We start from the raw sequence: 17,180 nt of genomic DNA on the forward strand, positions 1-17,180 counted from the left end.
CAAATGCTTGTTAAGCCATTCTCAATCTATTTTTCCCGTACCTTTTCACATGATTTGTGGTTAATAGGACTCAATAGACTAAAATTGCATAGTAGAAAAAAAATGCAAAAAGCCAGCTGGTAACGTTTATTGCAACTGGGGTGCTATACAATTAGTAAGATGATGCAATGAGAATTTCTACTTTTGTATTTCCTGACCAGCCTGCCCAAAGTGGCTTTTATATCAATGGAATGATTTTCCTCATTTTTTAATACAGGAAACCAATTCGTGCTCATGGAAGAAAAGTTCCTTTGCCAGCAGCCTTGAAGTGAATCTTACAGGAGCAATGAAAGTATTGCATTCATTAGCGTCTGCCCCAGAGAAGGTTCAGAGAAAACCTTCACTTGTTTTCAAGGGGATCCTTGTAGATTTACGTAATTGGAATCCTGAAGAACAGGCCCTACTGTCTAAAAAATGGCTTTTATTCTTCTAAATACATATAAACGGATGTTTTATAGATGGGAAGACATGACCTTAGAAAGGAGAGAGTTTGCAGAGGATTTGCCAGGCTGTCAGGGGCTCTGCCTCCAGGCCCAGTGTGGCAGTGTGGCCTCAGGGCCTCCGCCTCCCTGCTTAAGGGCTGCATGGAGGCCAACTGTCCTGGGAGTTGTAAAAATCTTTTAAGGTCAGACCAATTTGAGGGATTTTAAAAAGTGTCTCAATGCCTCTTATGATTTCAGAAGGTTTTGCTATATGTAATCCCAACTAATGTTTTCTTGAGAGTAGCAGAGGATTAGAAAAAGTCCTCCATAAATTATGTAACCAGCCTTCCTGACTAGCCTGACTCAAGCAATGTAAGAGATAATTATTCTGTTTCCATAATTTATAAGTGTGGGGGCATGCCTCAGCATAAAAACAACCTATTAGAGAAAAATATCTAATAGATTACCTTTATCACCTGTTAGGGTTTTATGTTGTTTTTAACTCAGATGCCATAAGAACAAAGATACATGTAATTTATAATAGTAATCATTAATACCTATATTGTGCTTTAAGGTTTACAAAATAATTTTTCTCATACTTTATCTTATTTTAATTTCTTGACAGTCCATGAGGTAAGGTGGTAGCTTTATCACCATTTTACAAAGTGGGAAATGAAGGTTCCTCTTAGGAACCTGGTTGTCACCTTTGTATAATAAAACTTCGAAGCTCGGAGCTATTAACTGGTTTGCTGAAGGCTTAGCTGTAAGAGCTAGAATTCAGACCCAGGTCTGAGTGACTTCAAACTGCACAGTCCTTCCCATTATTACCCATATGCTATCCCTTATATTTTTAATTTATTAGGAATTCATTCATTTATAAACTTGGTGATTCACCTTTATTAGATTCTGGTCGCTGAAGGCTTTAGTAACTTCAGAGTAAAACTTGAGAGATGAGATGTGAAATGCAGCCATTCTTGAGAGTTCCTTTTTCTGTAACATTAATCAACACTTTGAGAAGTGAAGGTTCCTCTGGCTGTCTCTACCTTCAAGAGGCTTAACTTGAGTCACTGAGAAAGACAAGGAAACTAATGATAGAATATAGTAGCTTCCTCTGGCGTTAGATATCACAGTCACAGCTAGTTACAGCTAGCCCTTTATTATTGAAAGAAGAGGAACTAGCAGTCCCACTATCAGAATTAAGACTAGAGATGGCAATAGGAGCTAGTATCAGAAAAGCTTAAGGCAAAGCATAAAGTGTAGGCTAGAATAAAGCTGGAGAATGGGGAGGGGGCTTGGGTAATATCCAGAATCTGGCTGGGGACCTGGAACTACATGAGATGTAAGAATGGAGAGGTTCTAGCAGTCAGAGGTCAGGTACAAATGAACAGCTGGGATCTGGGCATGGCAGACAGTGAAAAAACCCAGGCAAGCAAAACGGTCAGAGCAGGAGGGGGCCCAAGGCCACGTTCTTGAGATGTGCAGGGGGCTGAGGAAGCCATGCCAAGTGAGGACAGATGCAGCTCAGCAGTTCCTAGCGAGCCCTGACAAGCCAGCTGAGCTGAAGCTTCGGGTGGGAGCCAGTCATGGCACAGTGGAGTGAAGGAAGAGCAGTTTCAGGCACCCAGAACCTGACCCCCACGACTTGTTTTCCACCTGAACAGCCACCCATTCCATCCAAACACTTTGCAAAAGTCTGCTAACAGAGAGAACCGGCCAGTATGCTGGCCAGTCGCGATCATGCCTGTCTTTACCCTCTAAGCTGAAGCTGCTCGTCAATGGTGAGATGGCAAAAAGCTGGGTCCAGAAGAGGGGAAAAGAAGGAAGTCTGGGAAAACAAAATGCTGAAGAATCTGCACCAAATAAACCCTTCCTTCCTTCTTCCTTCCATCCCTCTCTTCTTCATTCAGCAAATCTTTAGTGAGTTCCCTTCTAAATGTATTGTATCAGAACTTGTGGGGGATATAAAGGAAAAAAAGAGGTTATCACATGGCTTAGGATGTTTCCAACGCTTGGATCATTTTCACCCCAGGCCCATTAGTTACAGAGCACTCAGTGTTACCCAGAAGCATCAGATACAGTCCAGGCAACCGGATCCAAGCATGTGGGAATCGCAGTGTGCTGCATATGGGAATCTTATCCGGCCAGCATGATTTGGGCAGCAGCCTGCAGAAGTGGGATTTGGCCAGCCTTGCCTGACTCTGGCCTTCCAACTTGCTCTTATCTACTTCCAAAGTAAGGAATGCCCCATGATGGGCCGAGCAGTCCAAAAAAAGTGGCTTGCAGTTTTACTACAATTAGCAGTTTCTCATTATTCAACACTGCATTACCTCTTTTTCATATTAGTTAACTGCAGAATTTTATTTTTATGTATTTATTATCCTTCGAAACCCAGTGTTGTAGGAAGAATATTACATATAAATGATGACTTAGGAATCTTGTGAAGTTTTTGTTTCTTCAGCACTAAGTAGCTTATTTTCCAGGCAGGTCTTAATTCTAAATGTAACATGTTTGAAAAAATCACTATTGAAAGTATCCGTCTCTTCAGCATAGTATTTAATATGCACATCAGGCAATCACCATCTCAAGCATGATTAGACTCAAGCGCTGCCCTTCATCGTGTGAGGGATGCCAAGAGACTGGAAGCTTAGACTTTAGCTCGTTATTATTAAGTTGGTGCAAAAGTAATTGCAGTTTTTACCATTAATAATAATAATTGCCTAGCCATTGTGCAGTACCGTGCAAGAGCTCTTTGGCGAATGAAAGAATAATTCAAAGCAAAGTAGGCCAGATATAAAACACTTCCAAATCACATTTCAAAATTGTTCTTTCATGTCAACTAGGTGCATGTCTGCTAAGGGAGTTTTTGCAAGGACAGGTGGCTAGTATGAGGCCTTTACAATAATCACATCACCATCTGGTACTATCTGTATGGCAGAGCAGTTCTGATGTAGTTGTAGTATTACAGATCATTACAGACTATGCCAGTCATTCCATGATGGAACTGTGACTGGCAGCCTTCATTAGCCCAAAGACTGATGCAACAGATTGCTTTGAGAAATAGTTTTGAAGCACATCCATGAAACATAGGATCCTATGGGTTCCAGCATTGATTTCTTTGAGGTATCATTTTACACTTCAGTTTTTCCTGGTAGAGTATTTTTCAGAGACGTCTCTTCTGAGGCTAAATTAGGAATTTCTGTTCCTTATTCAAGTTCCAAGAATTGTGCCTCTCCTGCCCTCTGCCCAAACTGGAAGATAGAAACCGTGGGAAAAAAGTGTCTTTACAAACTGCACTGTTATCTAACTTGGTTTATTTAGCATATTCAGGAAGACTTTCACATCCATGGAATCCTAGTTCTATTAATTCTCTCCAAGCTACAACAATTGTTTTTTTGTTTGTTTTTTCCGAGTTTCTCGGTTCTGCCAGCAAGGCAGGGGTGGGTGGTGGGCACCCCTGATACCAAGGCTGACAGGTAGTGAGTTGACGTGGAACTTCTGTTTCCTCCTGTTCAGTTCAGGTTCTCTCTTTCTGATACTTACCCCTCCTCAAATAGAGAAACAGAGAGAAGGGAAATAGGAAGATGAGCCTTAATAGGGTTTACTTAATTGGGGTCATAAACATTCTAAAAAGTATGCATTCCTGCAGTTCTGTTCTAGGCACTGTAAGAACTGACCAGAAAGAGAGCTTCTACCCTTATAACCTTCATCCATCTCAGTCATGCCTGGGAAGGATGTTGGTGCTAATTTTAGACACAGAGACTAAGATGGACAAAGGACAAGTATCATAAAGCATTTTTGGAGCCAGGAACAGATTTAAGTTCCTTGCCTCACTGCTGCTCTTACTCCAAACCACACAATTGTACCCAAGTGAATTGCTGTTAGAATTGGTGCCTTTGGAGGAGACAATTGCTCGTAATTGGTAGCTACAAGCCACTTCACTGAGAAAGCATGGGGTCTTAGATGCTTTAAGAAATAGTAGAAAGACTGAGCCTGAGTGAGTCAGGCTCTTCTGAGTCATACAGCTTTTATTTAGGTCAGTGTAAAATACCGACTTTCTGAGGTCTTACTTTTTTCCCCTCTCTGGAAGACCTAAGGCAAAGATCTCTCAGAGATATCAAAGAATAGAGACCTTTCCCTCAGAACCTACCTCTGCCCAGTGTTAACCAAAATGTGGTTTCAAATCACCTGTTCAAAGCCCACAGGGTGTTTATTTGTTAAACATGCAGATTCTTAGTGCTCCCTCCACCCACACAGACACTGCACAAGAGGCCCTGCTTTGGACCGCTAGTTCCTAAACATGGCAGAAAATCTGGATCACCTGGGAGACTTTTTAGGTTAAAAACCGGAAACAATATGTAAGCATAAACATGTCAACAAAATTAGAGGATGTCCCTCTGCTTGCCGTGCTTGGTATTATACTTCTATACTGTTTCCCTATGCGTGTACATATAATTTTGTTTTTGTGAGAGTCTCACCCACTCTTGCCCAGGCTAAAGTGCAGTGGCCCAATGGCACTGCTCACTGCAACCTCCACTTCCCGAGTTCAGCCTCCCGAGTAGCTGGGGCTACAGGTACCTGCAACCACACCTGGCTAACTTTTGTATTTTTAGTGGAGACTAAAAATTTTATTTTATTATAGTATTTTAGTTTCACCATTTTGACCAGGCTGGTCTCAAACTCCTGACCTCAAGTGATCTGCCCTCCTCGGCCTTCCAAAGTGCTGGGATTATAGGCGTGAGCCATTGCGCCCAGCCAGTGTTGTTTTGTTTTATGGAAATGAGTCTGTATTATGCATATTGCTCTGCAGCTTGTTGTGTTTTTTTCCCCAGCTTGTTTTTAACTAACAGAGTATCAGGTGGACTTCCTTGCAAATCTGTCCCATTCTTTTAACACCAGGATCACAACTCAAATGCTTACAGGGGTTAGGCAGATAACACAAATGAGTTAAATGGATCCAGTAGGAACTGCAGAAAACTGGAGATGTTCCATCTAATGGCATCAGATGTTACCCAACCACAAACTAACTACTGCCATCTGGAAATGTTGGCCCATTGAGTTTTCAAGAAAAGCAAGAAATCTGAATTTTTGAAATGTGCAATCTCCAGATTTTTAAATATTGGTAACAAATTCACATTAAATGCAGTGAACCAGCCCAAATGTCTTCAATTCAGACACTGCCCCGCCCACCATCCTTTTGAAACTTCTATTGCCATGTATAATGTTCCATGGTGTAACTGTCACTACTTACTCAACCTTTCTCCTATTGCTGGACACTTAGGCTATGACATTACAACTACTACACTGAACACTCTGTATAAATCTTTTTGCTTGTACAAATAATTCTAGAAATACAGCTTCCAAATTGCCCTCTAAAAGGTTGTACTAATTTATAGTCCTATAAACACTACATGAGACTATCCTTTTCTGGGAAGCTTTAAACAGATTCCCAGGTAGTAACCCTGAGATCAGATGCAGTAGGACTGAGATGAAACCCAAGACTGTGTGAGTGAGTGACTGGAATCACTCTCAGGTGATTCTGATGATCAGCGAGGTTTTGGAACGACCGTTTTAGCCTATGAACAAGCTGTTTGGGGCCAGGAGCAGTGAATTGTAAAGGAAACTATACTTTCATTTGTACTTCTGTTTTTTTATTTTTTTAGAGACAGGGTCTTGCTCTATCATCCAGGCTGGAGTGCAGTGGTACAATCATAGCTCACCGAAGCCTTGAACTCATGGGGTCAAGTGATCCTCCCACCTCAGCCTCCAGCATAGCGAGGCCACAGGCATGTGCCACCATGTCTGGCTAATTTTTTAAAATATCTTTTTGTAGAGACAGGATCTTGCTATGTTGCCAGGCTAATCTCAAACTCCAGGCCTCAAACAAGCCTCCCACCTCAGCCTCCCAAAGTCCAGGATTACAAGTGGGAGCCACTGCATCTGGGCAGTACTTCCATGTTGTACACTTTTCCCGCTAACTACAGCCCTCTATGCAAACACAAAAAAGGCTCTGCTGCTACTGTTTCAAGCAGCTCTGTCAAAGTAGGACAATAAATAAACCAACTATGGAACCTTCAAGTGGCTTTTATTGCTAGAGCCTAGAAGAAGTATCGTAGCCATTTCTGAGCAAAAATCTGTATCCCAGCAAGGTATTCAGTGTTATGTTTAACACACTATTGAACCAGAAAGTTTAAGTTCCTGACACAGACGCAGCCAGGTCACTAAGAGGCTCCAAAATCAACAGGTTAAGCCCTGCTGCTCTGTTAAGATCTGAAAGGCAAGACACAGTCCTGGATGTGTGCCCTTGTTACGGGGTGACTAAAAAGGCAGGCAACAGTATCAAGGATTTTTTTTTAGGTGGACTCCTGTGCACTCCCACATTGCAAGGATGTGTTTCAGCAGCAACACTCAAGTCTCCTTTTCATTCTACATCTGCCTAAGCAATCTCTGCTTAGGACACGTGTGGTCGGTCATAAAACATGATCATCAGGATGGTAGAGTTCACTCATCAGGCGGTAGATGTAGGAAGGTGCATTCCCACCAATGTTGGAGATAAAGAGGGTAATGAGCTCTGGGGGGACGTAGTCAAACACAGGGCAATGCACGCTGACCTTTTCCAGAATGTCCCCTGAAAGGCAAGCACACATACTAAAGGTAAAACTGAGGCTCCCTCTCTCATAATTAAGTAGCCTATAGTTTCCAGGCTTGAGAATGCAGGCATATTAGCTCTCCAAGGATGGGAAGCTATGGAAAAATGCAAACCAGAAGAGATGACTTCAGATCATGACAATCCCTGCTTACAACTCTCCCATGCCTCTGCACAGCCCTTAGAATAAAATTCAAACTCAGGATTCAAGTTTAAGATCTGGGCCCTCCCTGCCACACCACATGAATTACAATTTGGACCACTCTCCCCCTTGCTCATTACTGTCTAGCCATGTATGGCCATCCTTTTCTAACTGGCTAAGCCCCTGCATCAGCTCGTGGAAAACTCTATGATCTTCATATGGTGGACTCTGTTCATTCAGGACTCAGCTGAAATGTCATCTCATTAAGACCCTTCCTCAATCTCAGGCCCCTAGCCACTTTCTACCACATCAGCCTTGCTTGTCCTCAGGCATCCCACGACCTGAAACTTTCTCATCTGTCTTCCACAATAGAATGTGTGGGAACAGGGCCTTATCTTTTTCATTCATTGTTATATCTTCAGTGCCTAGAAGAGTGCTGGATACATTGTAGGTGCTCAATAACTATTTCTTGAAGACTGAATGTTTATTTAAATAAAGGGATGAAGTCATTCAACTTCCAAGAGGAACTAGGACCCCAACTACTATGCATTGCTCTCAGAGGGTGTGTAAGGCCACCCTTGCTGATGAGGCTGCAGGCGTAATAAGCTGAGCTGCTGCCTTCAAAAGAAGCCAGAGAAAAGAACCCCAACACATGAGACTATCCAGGCTACAGGCGAGTTTTCTAAGGAGGAACATTTCACAACCTGCTTCCTTTGGGAGTCAATTCACCAAAATGGCTCCTTATAGCAGGAAAACAGGTACATTTTCCCAACTGGTTGTTGTCTATATCTCAAACAGCATGCAAAGCCAAACCCAGACAATGCTAGATGATCCAACCCACAATAGCCCCAATAAATCTAAAATATATTCGTCTCAGAACAAATTAACATGGACTTGATCAGGTCCTCAAGCACTCTGAGCTGCTAAAGAAAACAGTCCGCACAAGAAGTATGATAAAAAACACAACCTGACAGCATTCAGTTCTATTGACCAACAAAACAACAAAAAGACCAAAACACATGCACACACAAACCCCGAATACACACAACACATGCAGGCATGCACACACAACTTCTGTACCTTCTGTGAATGGCAAGACTTCTTCAGGAGCCACAAACTTATGAAATGAGTCTTCTTCATTGGGGAACTAAAAAGGAAAAAAATTTTAAAAAGTAGAGACCCAGCAGTTCCACTCCTAGATATGTACCCTAGAGAAATGAAAACATATGTCCACACAGAAAACTTATACACAGATGCTTATAGCAGCATTATTCACAAAAGCCAAAAGGTAGAACCAACCCAAATGCCCATAAACAGATGAATGGATTAATAAATTGTGGTATGTTCATATAATGGAATATTATTCAGCCTCGAAAGGAAATTCTGACATTACAACATGGAGGAACTTTGAAAACATCATGCTAAGTGAAAAAAGTCAGGCACAGCATGTCACATATTATATGATTCCTTTTATACAAAATGGGCAAATCCATATAGACAGGAGCAGATTAGAGGAGATGGGGAGAAGGAGAAATAGGGAGAGTTTACTTAATGGGTACAGGGTGTTTTTCTAGAGTGGAGAAAGTTTTGAAACTAGATCGTGGTGGTTGTACAATGCTGTGAATGTACTAGATACCACTAAATTGTATACTTTGAAATGGTTAATTGTATGTTATGTGAATTTCACCTCAATTTAAAAAATAGAGACCTATAAATAGGTTGATGTTTTCAAAGCAAATAGCTTCTATCACTGATGAAATGGCTCTTCACTTAGTCCCTGCTTGTATTCGGGTTACAAAGGACAGGCCCTGCAACAATAACAAAACTGATTCTATGATCCTACTTTCAACCTGCTTAGCATTTTCAGAAATGGTCAGGCGATAGGGAGTGGTGCCAATAGTAAGCAAAGGACCTTTCCCGACTACATATTGTCCTTACAATCTTGACTTCCTAAAGCTGACAGCTTAGAACTCTCAACTGTTTTACTGAATCAAGACTTCTGTGGTTCGTTCCAGCCTCCACTAGGTGTAATCCATTGAGTAAATGCAGATAAATGGAGGCCCTGGAGTGAGTTGGTTGAAGTCCCAGAGTTCAAGCCTACCCTTTGGCTTCCTTCTTTCTGCTGGCTTCTAGCTAGAGACAGACACACATACCTGTGGGGAAAGTTTGAACATAGGTGCACAGACGATGAGTGGGGTGGAATGGTGTTTTGCTGCCAGTGCCAGAGTGTGAGTTCCTGTCACAGCTCTCAGGGCCCCATTGGCCAGGATGGTCTTCGTGCCAATGATCACCTTTGGGACAAGACGAAAAATGTGAGCCATCCTGGGGGTGGAGCCTTAAAAGGGCCACTAGCCACAAAAAGCTACATGCTCAGACCTCAGAATTGGTATTGCGAGGGGTCACAGACTGGTAGAGGGGAAGGGATCCCTGGCTCAGTACAAGTTCTAGCTTAAAAGTAGGTTTCCACGGTAAGAATGAATGTAAAATGGGACAAGAAACTGTAAAACCTACTGCTCTCAGTCCCATATTTTCTGGAAATTGAGATGCCATACCTTCTGAGAAGCCAGGAATCTTTTTCATTCACTATCCACAACTGCCAAGCTCTTTGAGCATAAAGCAGGAGCCCTGTAGCCAATCCCTAGAAACTGACACTCTTGCCTTAGTTCTATTTAATACTTCATTCTTTTCAATGCTTCAACCAAATTTAGAGGCTACTCCAAGAGAGGAACAATGATGCAGAAAAAGGGAAAACAAATTCAGTTAACAGATTAAAAAGGCCTAAGTATGTACTTTGAAAGGTGCTAGAAACTTTTTTCTCTCACCATGGATATTACAGGAGGAGATAAAAATCAATATTTTAGAAACATAATCTTCATGAATTCAACATAACTCCAAATATACCCACCTTGTTGACTCTTGACATAACGGCAAAAATTGCAGCATCAGTCATGACAGTTGTCTCAATACCTGCTTTGGACAAATTCACAGCCATTTCATGACCCTGCAATGGGAGGGAAAGGCTGATTCTAAGAGAAAGAATGAGAAATAGTGAAAAGTGCTCTCAAACATCACTGGATCTGGGGAATTGTGTGATATGGGCATATCCAGCACATAATTTCCAATAGATAACTCATTTTTTGGACAACTGATTTTTCAGACTATCATAGCTCTGGTAAGCTGTAGGGAAGCCCAGGGGAAGCTAATATAAATGTCTAATGCTCCACAGCAGCACCAGAGCAGCCATAAAACTGGAAATACAACGTGCATGTATAACATAATCATGACTGCTGACAAGATAGCTCCTGGCTCATTATTTTAAAACATCCTGCATCCTTACATATTTCCTTTTTGAGACCTATTATTTACTTAAGATCGAGTGAGGTCAGACCAAGCATCAGTCATCCCCAAGGTAATTTACCCTGCTTTGATTCCTAAAAGAACCAACCTATCTTTCCTTGAACCCAGCAGTTCACCATCTTTTTTTTTTTTTTTTGAGACAGAGTCTTGCTCTGTCATCCAGGCTGGAGTGCAGTGGCGCTGTCTTGGCTCATTGCAACCTCTGCCTTCCAGGTTCAAGCAATTCTCCTGCCTCACCCTCCAGAGTAGCTGGGATTACAGGCATGTGCCACCACGCCCAGCTAATTTTTGTATTTTTAGTGGAGACAGGGTTTCGCCATGTTGGCCAGGCTGCTCTCGAACTCCTGACCTCAGGTAATCCACCCGCCCAGCCTCCCAAAGTGCTGGGATTACACGCATGAGCCACCGTTCCCAGCCCCAACTTTCTTAAACCACTATTTATGAATGTTCACAGGATGAACAACTTGAAAATTCCCTTAATGTTTTACTTTATCTTCTCAGTGTCTCAAAGTCTTGCTTATAAATTCAAGGTTGGAATGGCCCTACCCATCCCTTGTTTATTTCTTCTTCATTTTTCATTTTTCTTAGTAGCAACTCCAGCAGTCTCCTTACCTGGCAGAAAGGAGCACACTCTGCTACAATGACATGGAATTTCCTCTTTCGGGCAGCCTCTTTGAGGAAGGCCTCTACTGTTCGGGAGAAGCCAATGGTCATGATCACCTCATTGGAGTGAATGTGCTCCAGAGCCTGGGCTGCAATGTTCTCCGTTGTCCCTTCTGTAAGAACCGTTTTGAAAAAAAAAAAAAAAAAAAAAAAAAGAAAAAAAAATATATATATATATATACACACACACACATATATATGAAACTGCTATATCACAAACACACATTATGCGTGTACAGAAAAAGAAGTCTGCCCTTCACATGCACTGCCCACCTAGCAGACCCTGGTACCACAGGGTTAACGTGCTTAAAGTGAAATGTCACAATTTTTTTTTTTTTTTTTAATAGCGACAGGGTCCCACTATGTTGCCCAGGCTGGTTTTGAACTCCTGGTCTCAAGCAATGCACTCACCTTGGCCTCCCAAAGTTGTGGGATTACAGGTGTGAGCCACCACGCCCAGCTATGTCACAATTTCTTAAAAGCCCCACTCCTCTGGGATTTTCTGCCGGCCCTCTTTCAGAAGTACCCCTACCTATGAACCACCTCTGTCACTACAGAGCTTCTTACAACTGATTTTGAAGACAGTGAATTCAGCCAAGGAATGGCAATCTGGGAAATCCTAAAGTGCGCAGAATCGGGTAAACAGAACTTCTGCCTAAAAGAACTCTTCATCCAAAAGGTGGCCACAACACTTCTACGTGAGAGAGACTGGCCAGAGAAGAAAAATGGGGGAGGAATTTGGAAGCAGCTTCTTCACCCTCCGATTATAATGAATATCTGCAAGTCACTTTGACCGCAATGACAAGGTGGATAGAAATGGTGAACGTGTACGTGTGTATAAAAATTCAGAGACAGTGAAAGAGGTCTATCGACCTTGGTTCTCTAGGGAGTTCATTTTCTTTCTTTACAATGAAAACAAAACTCTGTCCTAATAGAGTCTGTTCCACTCCACAGATATCAAGGGTTGGTCTGTAAGGAAAAGTAGAGAGGGTTACTTTGGTCCTGTCACCTGCTGCAACATTTCCTAATCAGGAAGGAGGACAAACCTCTGAGAACCAGAAGACGGCTAATCTCCCATCTCTGCTAATGAACAACCTTCAGGGGCTTCTGTTCCCTTATTTGCCTGTGACCAGTCCCATTTTCCCAGCGATCAGGCCTCTTACCCAGCTCCACTAGCAGCTCATTAATCGCCTCAATGATGTTGGACTGGAGCTGGGCATAATGGAAGCTGAAATCCTCGTTCAGGCCTCCGGATGTCAACAGTTTGTGCAGGGACTCCTGCTGATCACTCTCGTCGCTGCGTCCATGGAGTCTATAGAGGCAACAAGACCCAAAGAGAGAGGTGGGGAGGAGGAGTGGTCAGGCAGGTAACAAGGGCTGTTCAGCTCCAATAAAGTCTCCGAGCAGGGAGAGGGGCCCGTGCAAAAAGTGTCACTGGATCCAACCCGGAGCCCAGGACGTGAGCCTGACCTGCCATACTCCTCCCTGATAATCTTGAGCACTCTCCGCACCATGTTGCCCACGGTGGTCTCGGAGGGCTGAGCGGCCGTCATCCTCCTGCCCTCTCTGCGGATCAGCTCCATCAGCTCCCCTACAGTCCAAAAGAGAGAGGATAAGAGGAGCCAACGCGAAGTGAGGCCTGGGAAACTTTCAGCCTTGGGATCGGGAACAGACAGGGGCCAGGTTCGCCGGCGGAGGCAGGCCGGCCTCACCCGCGTTGCTCCAGCGGTGGTCTGTGATGATCTGGCGCAGCAGCCCCAGGGTCTCCCGAGCCATTTCCTCGGAGCTGCGCGGCCCACCACCCCGCTTCAGGGTCTCCACGAAGCTCTCGATCCTCTCTGACAACTCCGAGCCCTTCGCTGCGGATCCCGGCATCTTTAAGGTAGCTGCCTTCAGCCTTTACCGGCGGAATCCACACCAGCCAGACCACACAGTTTGCACTTCCGGGGCGGGCGAGGTCGGCTTCCGCTGTGAGGGGGGGGGGGGGGGAAGCAGGCCACGCCCTTCGTTGCCGCTCTCCCGCCCCCTTCCTCTGCCTGAGCCAATCAGAGACGTGGGACTCGGGTTGTTCAGTTACAACCGGGCGTCTGCGCGCCCCCTCGCCTCGGGGGCTGGAGGATCGGAAGCGGCCTTTCTTGGCTCAGCCGACGGTGAACGGAAGTAACCCGTCCGGCCTGTAGAGGGTGGCTGGTCCCGTTGCTATGGGAGCAGCAAGTCTCTACGCGCCCCTCACCGCGACTGAAGGCTACATTGAAGAAGTTGCGGTACTCCCTCCTGTCTTCCCAGCTCGGTGACCGCCGCCCGAGCTGTCACTCCCGAGTGTCAGCTGACACTGACGCTCTGAATGCGTGTCCAGGGTCGTTCTGTTACATTGCTTGGTACCGTTTGCGCCTGGGTCTAGGAGGTTCATCTCTCTGAAAACAAGTACGATATCTTTTGTTGCTTTTGTATTCTCAAGGCCTAACACGTCTAATAGAAGACAGCGAAATTAGAGATGAGGAAGATTAAGGAGATTCAAAGTGGGAGCCAATACAGAAGCAAAGATGACATCTTCTGATTTGGACAGAATTTTCCTCCTACAGAGAGGCCAGAGAGTATAACATAATACCAAGAGTTACCATTTACTTAAAGCTTACTGGATGTTGGGCACTGTGTGTGAATTGTCTCAGTTAATAAGGTCTGAAATAGGTCCTCTTATCCCCATTTTACAGATTGGAAAACAGACCCACAGAATTTAAGCAGTTAATAAAGGATTGGGTTCATACTTAAATCCAGGTCTACTTGAACCCAAAGTATGTGTGTAATAGAAATCTCTATTTCCTTAAGATAAATTCTTCAAAGTGGAATCCATAGGCGAGCACATTTTAAAGACTTTTGTTACAATTAACAAATTGCCCTCCAAAAAGATTATGTCAATACCAAAGTTAGCCAAAGGTAGTACAAAGAAAATTACAGATTAATATCTCTCATGAACATAGAAGCAAAAATAGCAACAAATTATTAGCACATCAAATCCTGCAATACATAAAAAAAGAATAACATGTAATTACAAAGTAAAACATAAACCTGGAATGCAAAGCTGATTAAACACTTAAAAATCAATGTAATATGCCATATTAACAATCTGAGAAGTAAAACCACATGATCATGTCAATTGATGCAGGAAGAAGCATTTGACAAAATTCAATATTCATGATACAAACTCTCAGAAAACTAGAACAAAAGGGAACTTCCCAAACTTGATAAAGGGTATCTACAAAATCCTACACCTAAAATCATACTTCACAGTAAAAGATTGCTTTCTCCCTAAGATCAAGACAAGACAAGGATGTCTACTTTCACCACTCCTATTTAACATCATACGTGAAGTCCTAGCCCTTGCAATAAGGCAAGAAAAAGAAAAAGCATACAGAATGGAAAGAAACTGTCCCTGTTCACAGAAGATATGATAGTCTACACAGAAAATCCTAGAGTCAACAGCAACAAAAACAAAACCTCCTAGAACATAAGTTTAGCAAGGATACAAAAACTATATTTCTATGTACTAGCAATGAACATCAGAAATTGAAGTTGAAAACACAGTTGCTCTAAAAAGCCATAAAATATTTGTCAATTTTGCTGTGTGTTAGTTTTTATTTATTGATTTGTTTGTTTATTTTGAGACAGGGTCTCACACTGTTGCCCAGGCTGGAGTGCAGTGGCACGCTCACTGCTCACTGCAGCCTTAACCTCCCCTGGCTCAAATAATCCTCTCGCCTCAGCCTTTTGAGTAGCTGGGACTACAGGCACACACCACCATGCCTGGCTAATTGTGTGTTAATTTTTTAATGTCTTTAAAATTGTGTCAATTTACATGCTGGCTAGCATTTACCATATTATAGCCAATTTTGGATATTGTCATTATTTTTTCATATATCAAGTCATTAAAAAATAAGGTATATAGGCCAGGCATAGTGGCTCATGCCTGTAATCCCAGCATTTTGGGAGGCCAAGGTGGGCAGATCACCTGAAGGTCAGGAGTTTGGGACCAGCCTGGCCAACATGGCAAAACTCTGTCTCCACTGAAAATACAAAAATTAGCTGGGGGTGGTGGCACATGTCTGTAGTCCCAGCTACTAGAGAGGCTGAAGCAGGAGAATAGCTTGAACCTGGGAGGTGGAGGTTGCAGTGAGCTGAGATTGTGCCACTGCACTCCAGCCTGGGTGACAGAGCAAGAGTGTGTCTCAAAAACAAACAACAACAACAACAACAAAAAAAAGGTATATAGTATTTTATATATACTAAAGAATTTATATGTGTGTGTATGCAAGTTATAAAGCATGACGACGAACAGGTTGAGGAATGTGAACCTAAACTTTGAAACTAAAATATTCAAATTAATAGAGATAGAAAGCAAAGCTGTGTTGGCCAGGCACAGTAGCTCACACCTGAATCCCAGCACTTTGGGAGGACAAGGTGGGAGGATGGCTTCAGCCCAAGAGTTGAAACCAGCCCTGACAACATATCAAGACCCCCATCTGTACAAAAAATTTAAAAATTAGCTAGGTGTGGTGATGCATGTCTGTAGTCCCAACTATTTGGGAGGCTGAGCGGGGAGGATCTCTTGAGCCTGGGAGGTTGAGGCTGCAGTGAGCTATGTATGATCCTGCAGTGAGCTATGATCCTGCCACTGCACCCCAGCTTGGGCAGCAGGGCAAGACCCTGTCTCAAAAAAGATAAAGAAAAGAAAGAAAGTAGAACTGTGGTTGCCAGGGTCTGAGGGGAGGGAGAGAGTTACTGTTTAATGGCTACAGAGTTTTAGTTTTGCAAGTCGAGTTCTAGAGATAGATGGTGGATAATGGTTGTGCATTTATATTGCACAACAATGTGAATGTACTTCATGCCAGTTTAGTTTCACTAAACTGTACACTTAAAAAGGTTAAGATGGTAAAATTTATATTCTGTGTTATTTTACAATTTAGGAAATATGTGGTATATTTCACTTTTTTCTGCTCAATATGACATTCATAAAATTTATCCATGTTGTTACATGTACTTGTAATTATCTTATTTGCACTGGTGAATTTGTACTGGTGAGAACTTGTAGTTCTCTTATTTGCACTAATATTTCATGTGACTATCGCGTAATTTATGTATTCATTTTTTTTCAACAGATATTTGGGTTGTTTCCAATCTTTTTAGGGGGGTGGGTGAACATAAACTATAAATAGTCCTGTGTATGTCTTGGCACTTATATAAGTGGAACAGCTAGATCGGAGGCTATATGAATGTTCAACTTTACAAATAGATCTATTTGTACAAAGTGGTTCAATTAATGTATGCTCCCTCCAGCGATATTTAAAGAGTTTCAGCTGACCTACATCCTTACTGACATGTGATATTATCAAATATCTTATTATTTGGGGATCAGGTAGGTATAAAAGGATATTTTACTGTTGTCTTAATTTGCATTTTCCTGATTACTGCTCATATTTTCATGTGTTTGTTGGCCATGAGTTTTTTGTGAATTGTTTGTTTGTGCCTTTTACCTAGTGTTTTTGGCTTAAAAATTTTTCCAAGTAGATTTGTAAGAGTTCTTTTTATATTCTAGATACTAATCTTCTTTCAATTATTTATCATATAAATAAATGTCTTCTCCCAATTATGGCTTGTCTTCTTTACTTTGAGATGTCTTTGAACAGAATTCTTGATTTTAATGTGTTAAAATGTATCAACCTTGTCTTTTATACGTAATGCCTTTTCTGTCCTATTTCAGAAATTCAGCCAAGTGCAGTGGATTTGCCAGGTGTTGGGATTGCATACCTATAATCCCAACAATTTGGGAGGCCAAGGTAGGAGGATCACTTGAAGCAAGGAGTTCTAGACAAGTCTGTGAAAAATAGCATGACGCCATCTCTACAAGAAATTTTTAAAA

At 42.5% G+C, this 17,180-nt stretch overlaps 1 protein-coding gene and 1 long non-coding RNA gene across 5 annotated transcripts; one reads left to right on the forward strand and one right to left on the reverse strand.

Moving 5' to 3' along the window:
• Nucleotides 1-103: 103 nt before the first annotated feature.
• EIF2B2 (eukaryotic translation initiation factor 2B subunit beta) lies at nt 104-13,238 on the reverse strand. 4 transcript variants are annotated; one of them, XR_010122064.1, is made up of 9 exons: nt 12,979-13,225; nt 12,737-12,857; nt 12,430-12,578; nt 11,216-11,379; nt 10,152-10,247; nt 9,400-9,537; nt 8,327-8,393; nt 1,356-1,528; nt 104-1,222 (listed from the first exon to the last, which is right to left on the reverse strand). XR_010122064.1 is itself a non-coding variant. In XM_063644319.1 (8 exons), exons 1-8 carry the CDS (start codon nt 13,139-13,141, stop codon nt 1,464-1,466), a joined length of 963 nt encoding a protein of 320 aa, XP_063500389.1. In that variant the 5' UTR covers nt 13,142-13,225; the 3' UTR covers nt 104-1,463. The 4 variants fall into 4 exon arrangements, 3 of the variants coding, with proteins under 3 accessions (XP_063500389.1, XP_055144757.1, XP_063500388.1); XM_063644319.1 differs by having other exon boundaries at nt 104-1,528; XM_055288782.2 differs by lacking the exons at nt 104-1,222; nt 1,356-1,528 and adding an exon at nt 6,527-7,086 and having other exon boundaries at nt 12,979-13,238.
• On the forward strand, nt 13,151-16,908 carry LOC129487657 (uncharacterized). The gene is made up of 2 exons (XR_008659410.2): nt 13,151-13,530; nt 13,725-16,908. It is a non-coding gene; the product is annotated as an uncharacterized lncRNA (long non-coding RNA).
• Nucleotides 16,909-17,180: the final 272 nt, after the last annotated feature.

The sequence above is a fragment of the Symphalangus syndactylus genome, chromosome 8 (genome assembly GCF_028878055.3).
Source record: "Symphalangus syndactylus isolate Jambi chromosome 8, NHGRI_mSymSyn1-v2.1_pri, whole genome shotgun sequence".
In the NCBI taxonomy this organism is placed as follows: Eukaryota; Metazoa; Chordata; class Mammalia; order Primates; family Hylobatidae; genus Symphalangus; species Symphalangus syndactylus.

Coding starts and splice junctions, on each gene's coding strand:
- EIF2B2 (XM_063644318.1), bottom strand. CDS start 13,141: ATGCCGGGATCCGCAGCGAAGGGCTCGGAGTTGTCAGAGAGGATCGAG. Junction 12,858..12,978: donor CCACCGCTGGAGCAACGCGG/GTGAGGCCGGCC, acceptor TTTGGACTGTAG/GGGAGCTGATGGAGCTGATC. Junction 12,579..12,736: donor ATCAGGGAGGAGTATGGCAG/GTCAGGCTCACG, acceptor TTGCCTCTATAG/ACTCCATGGACGCAGCGACG.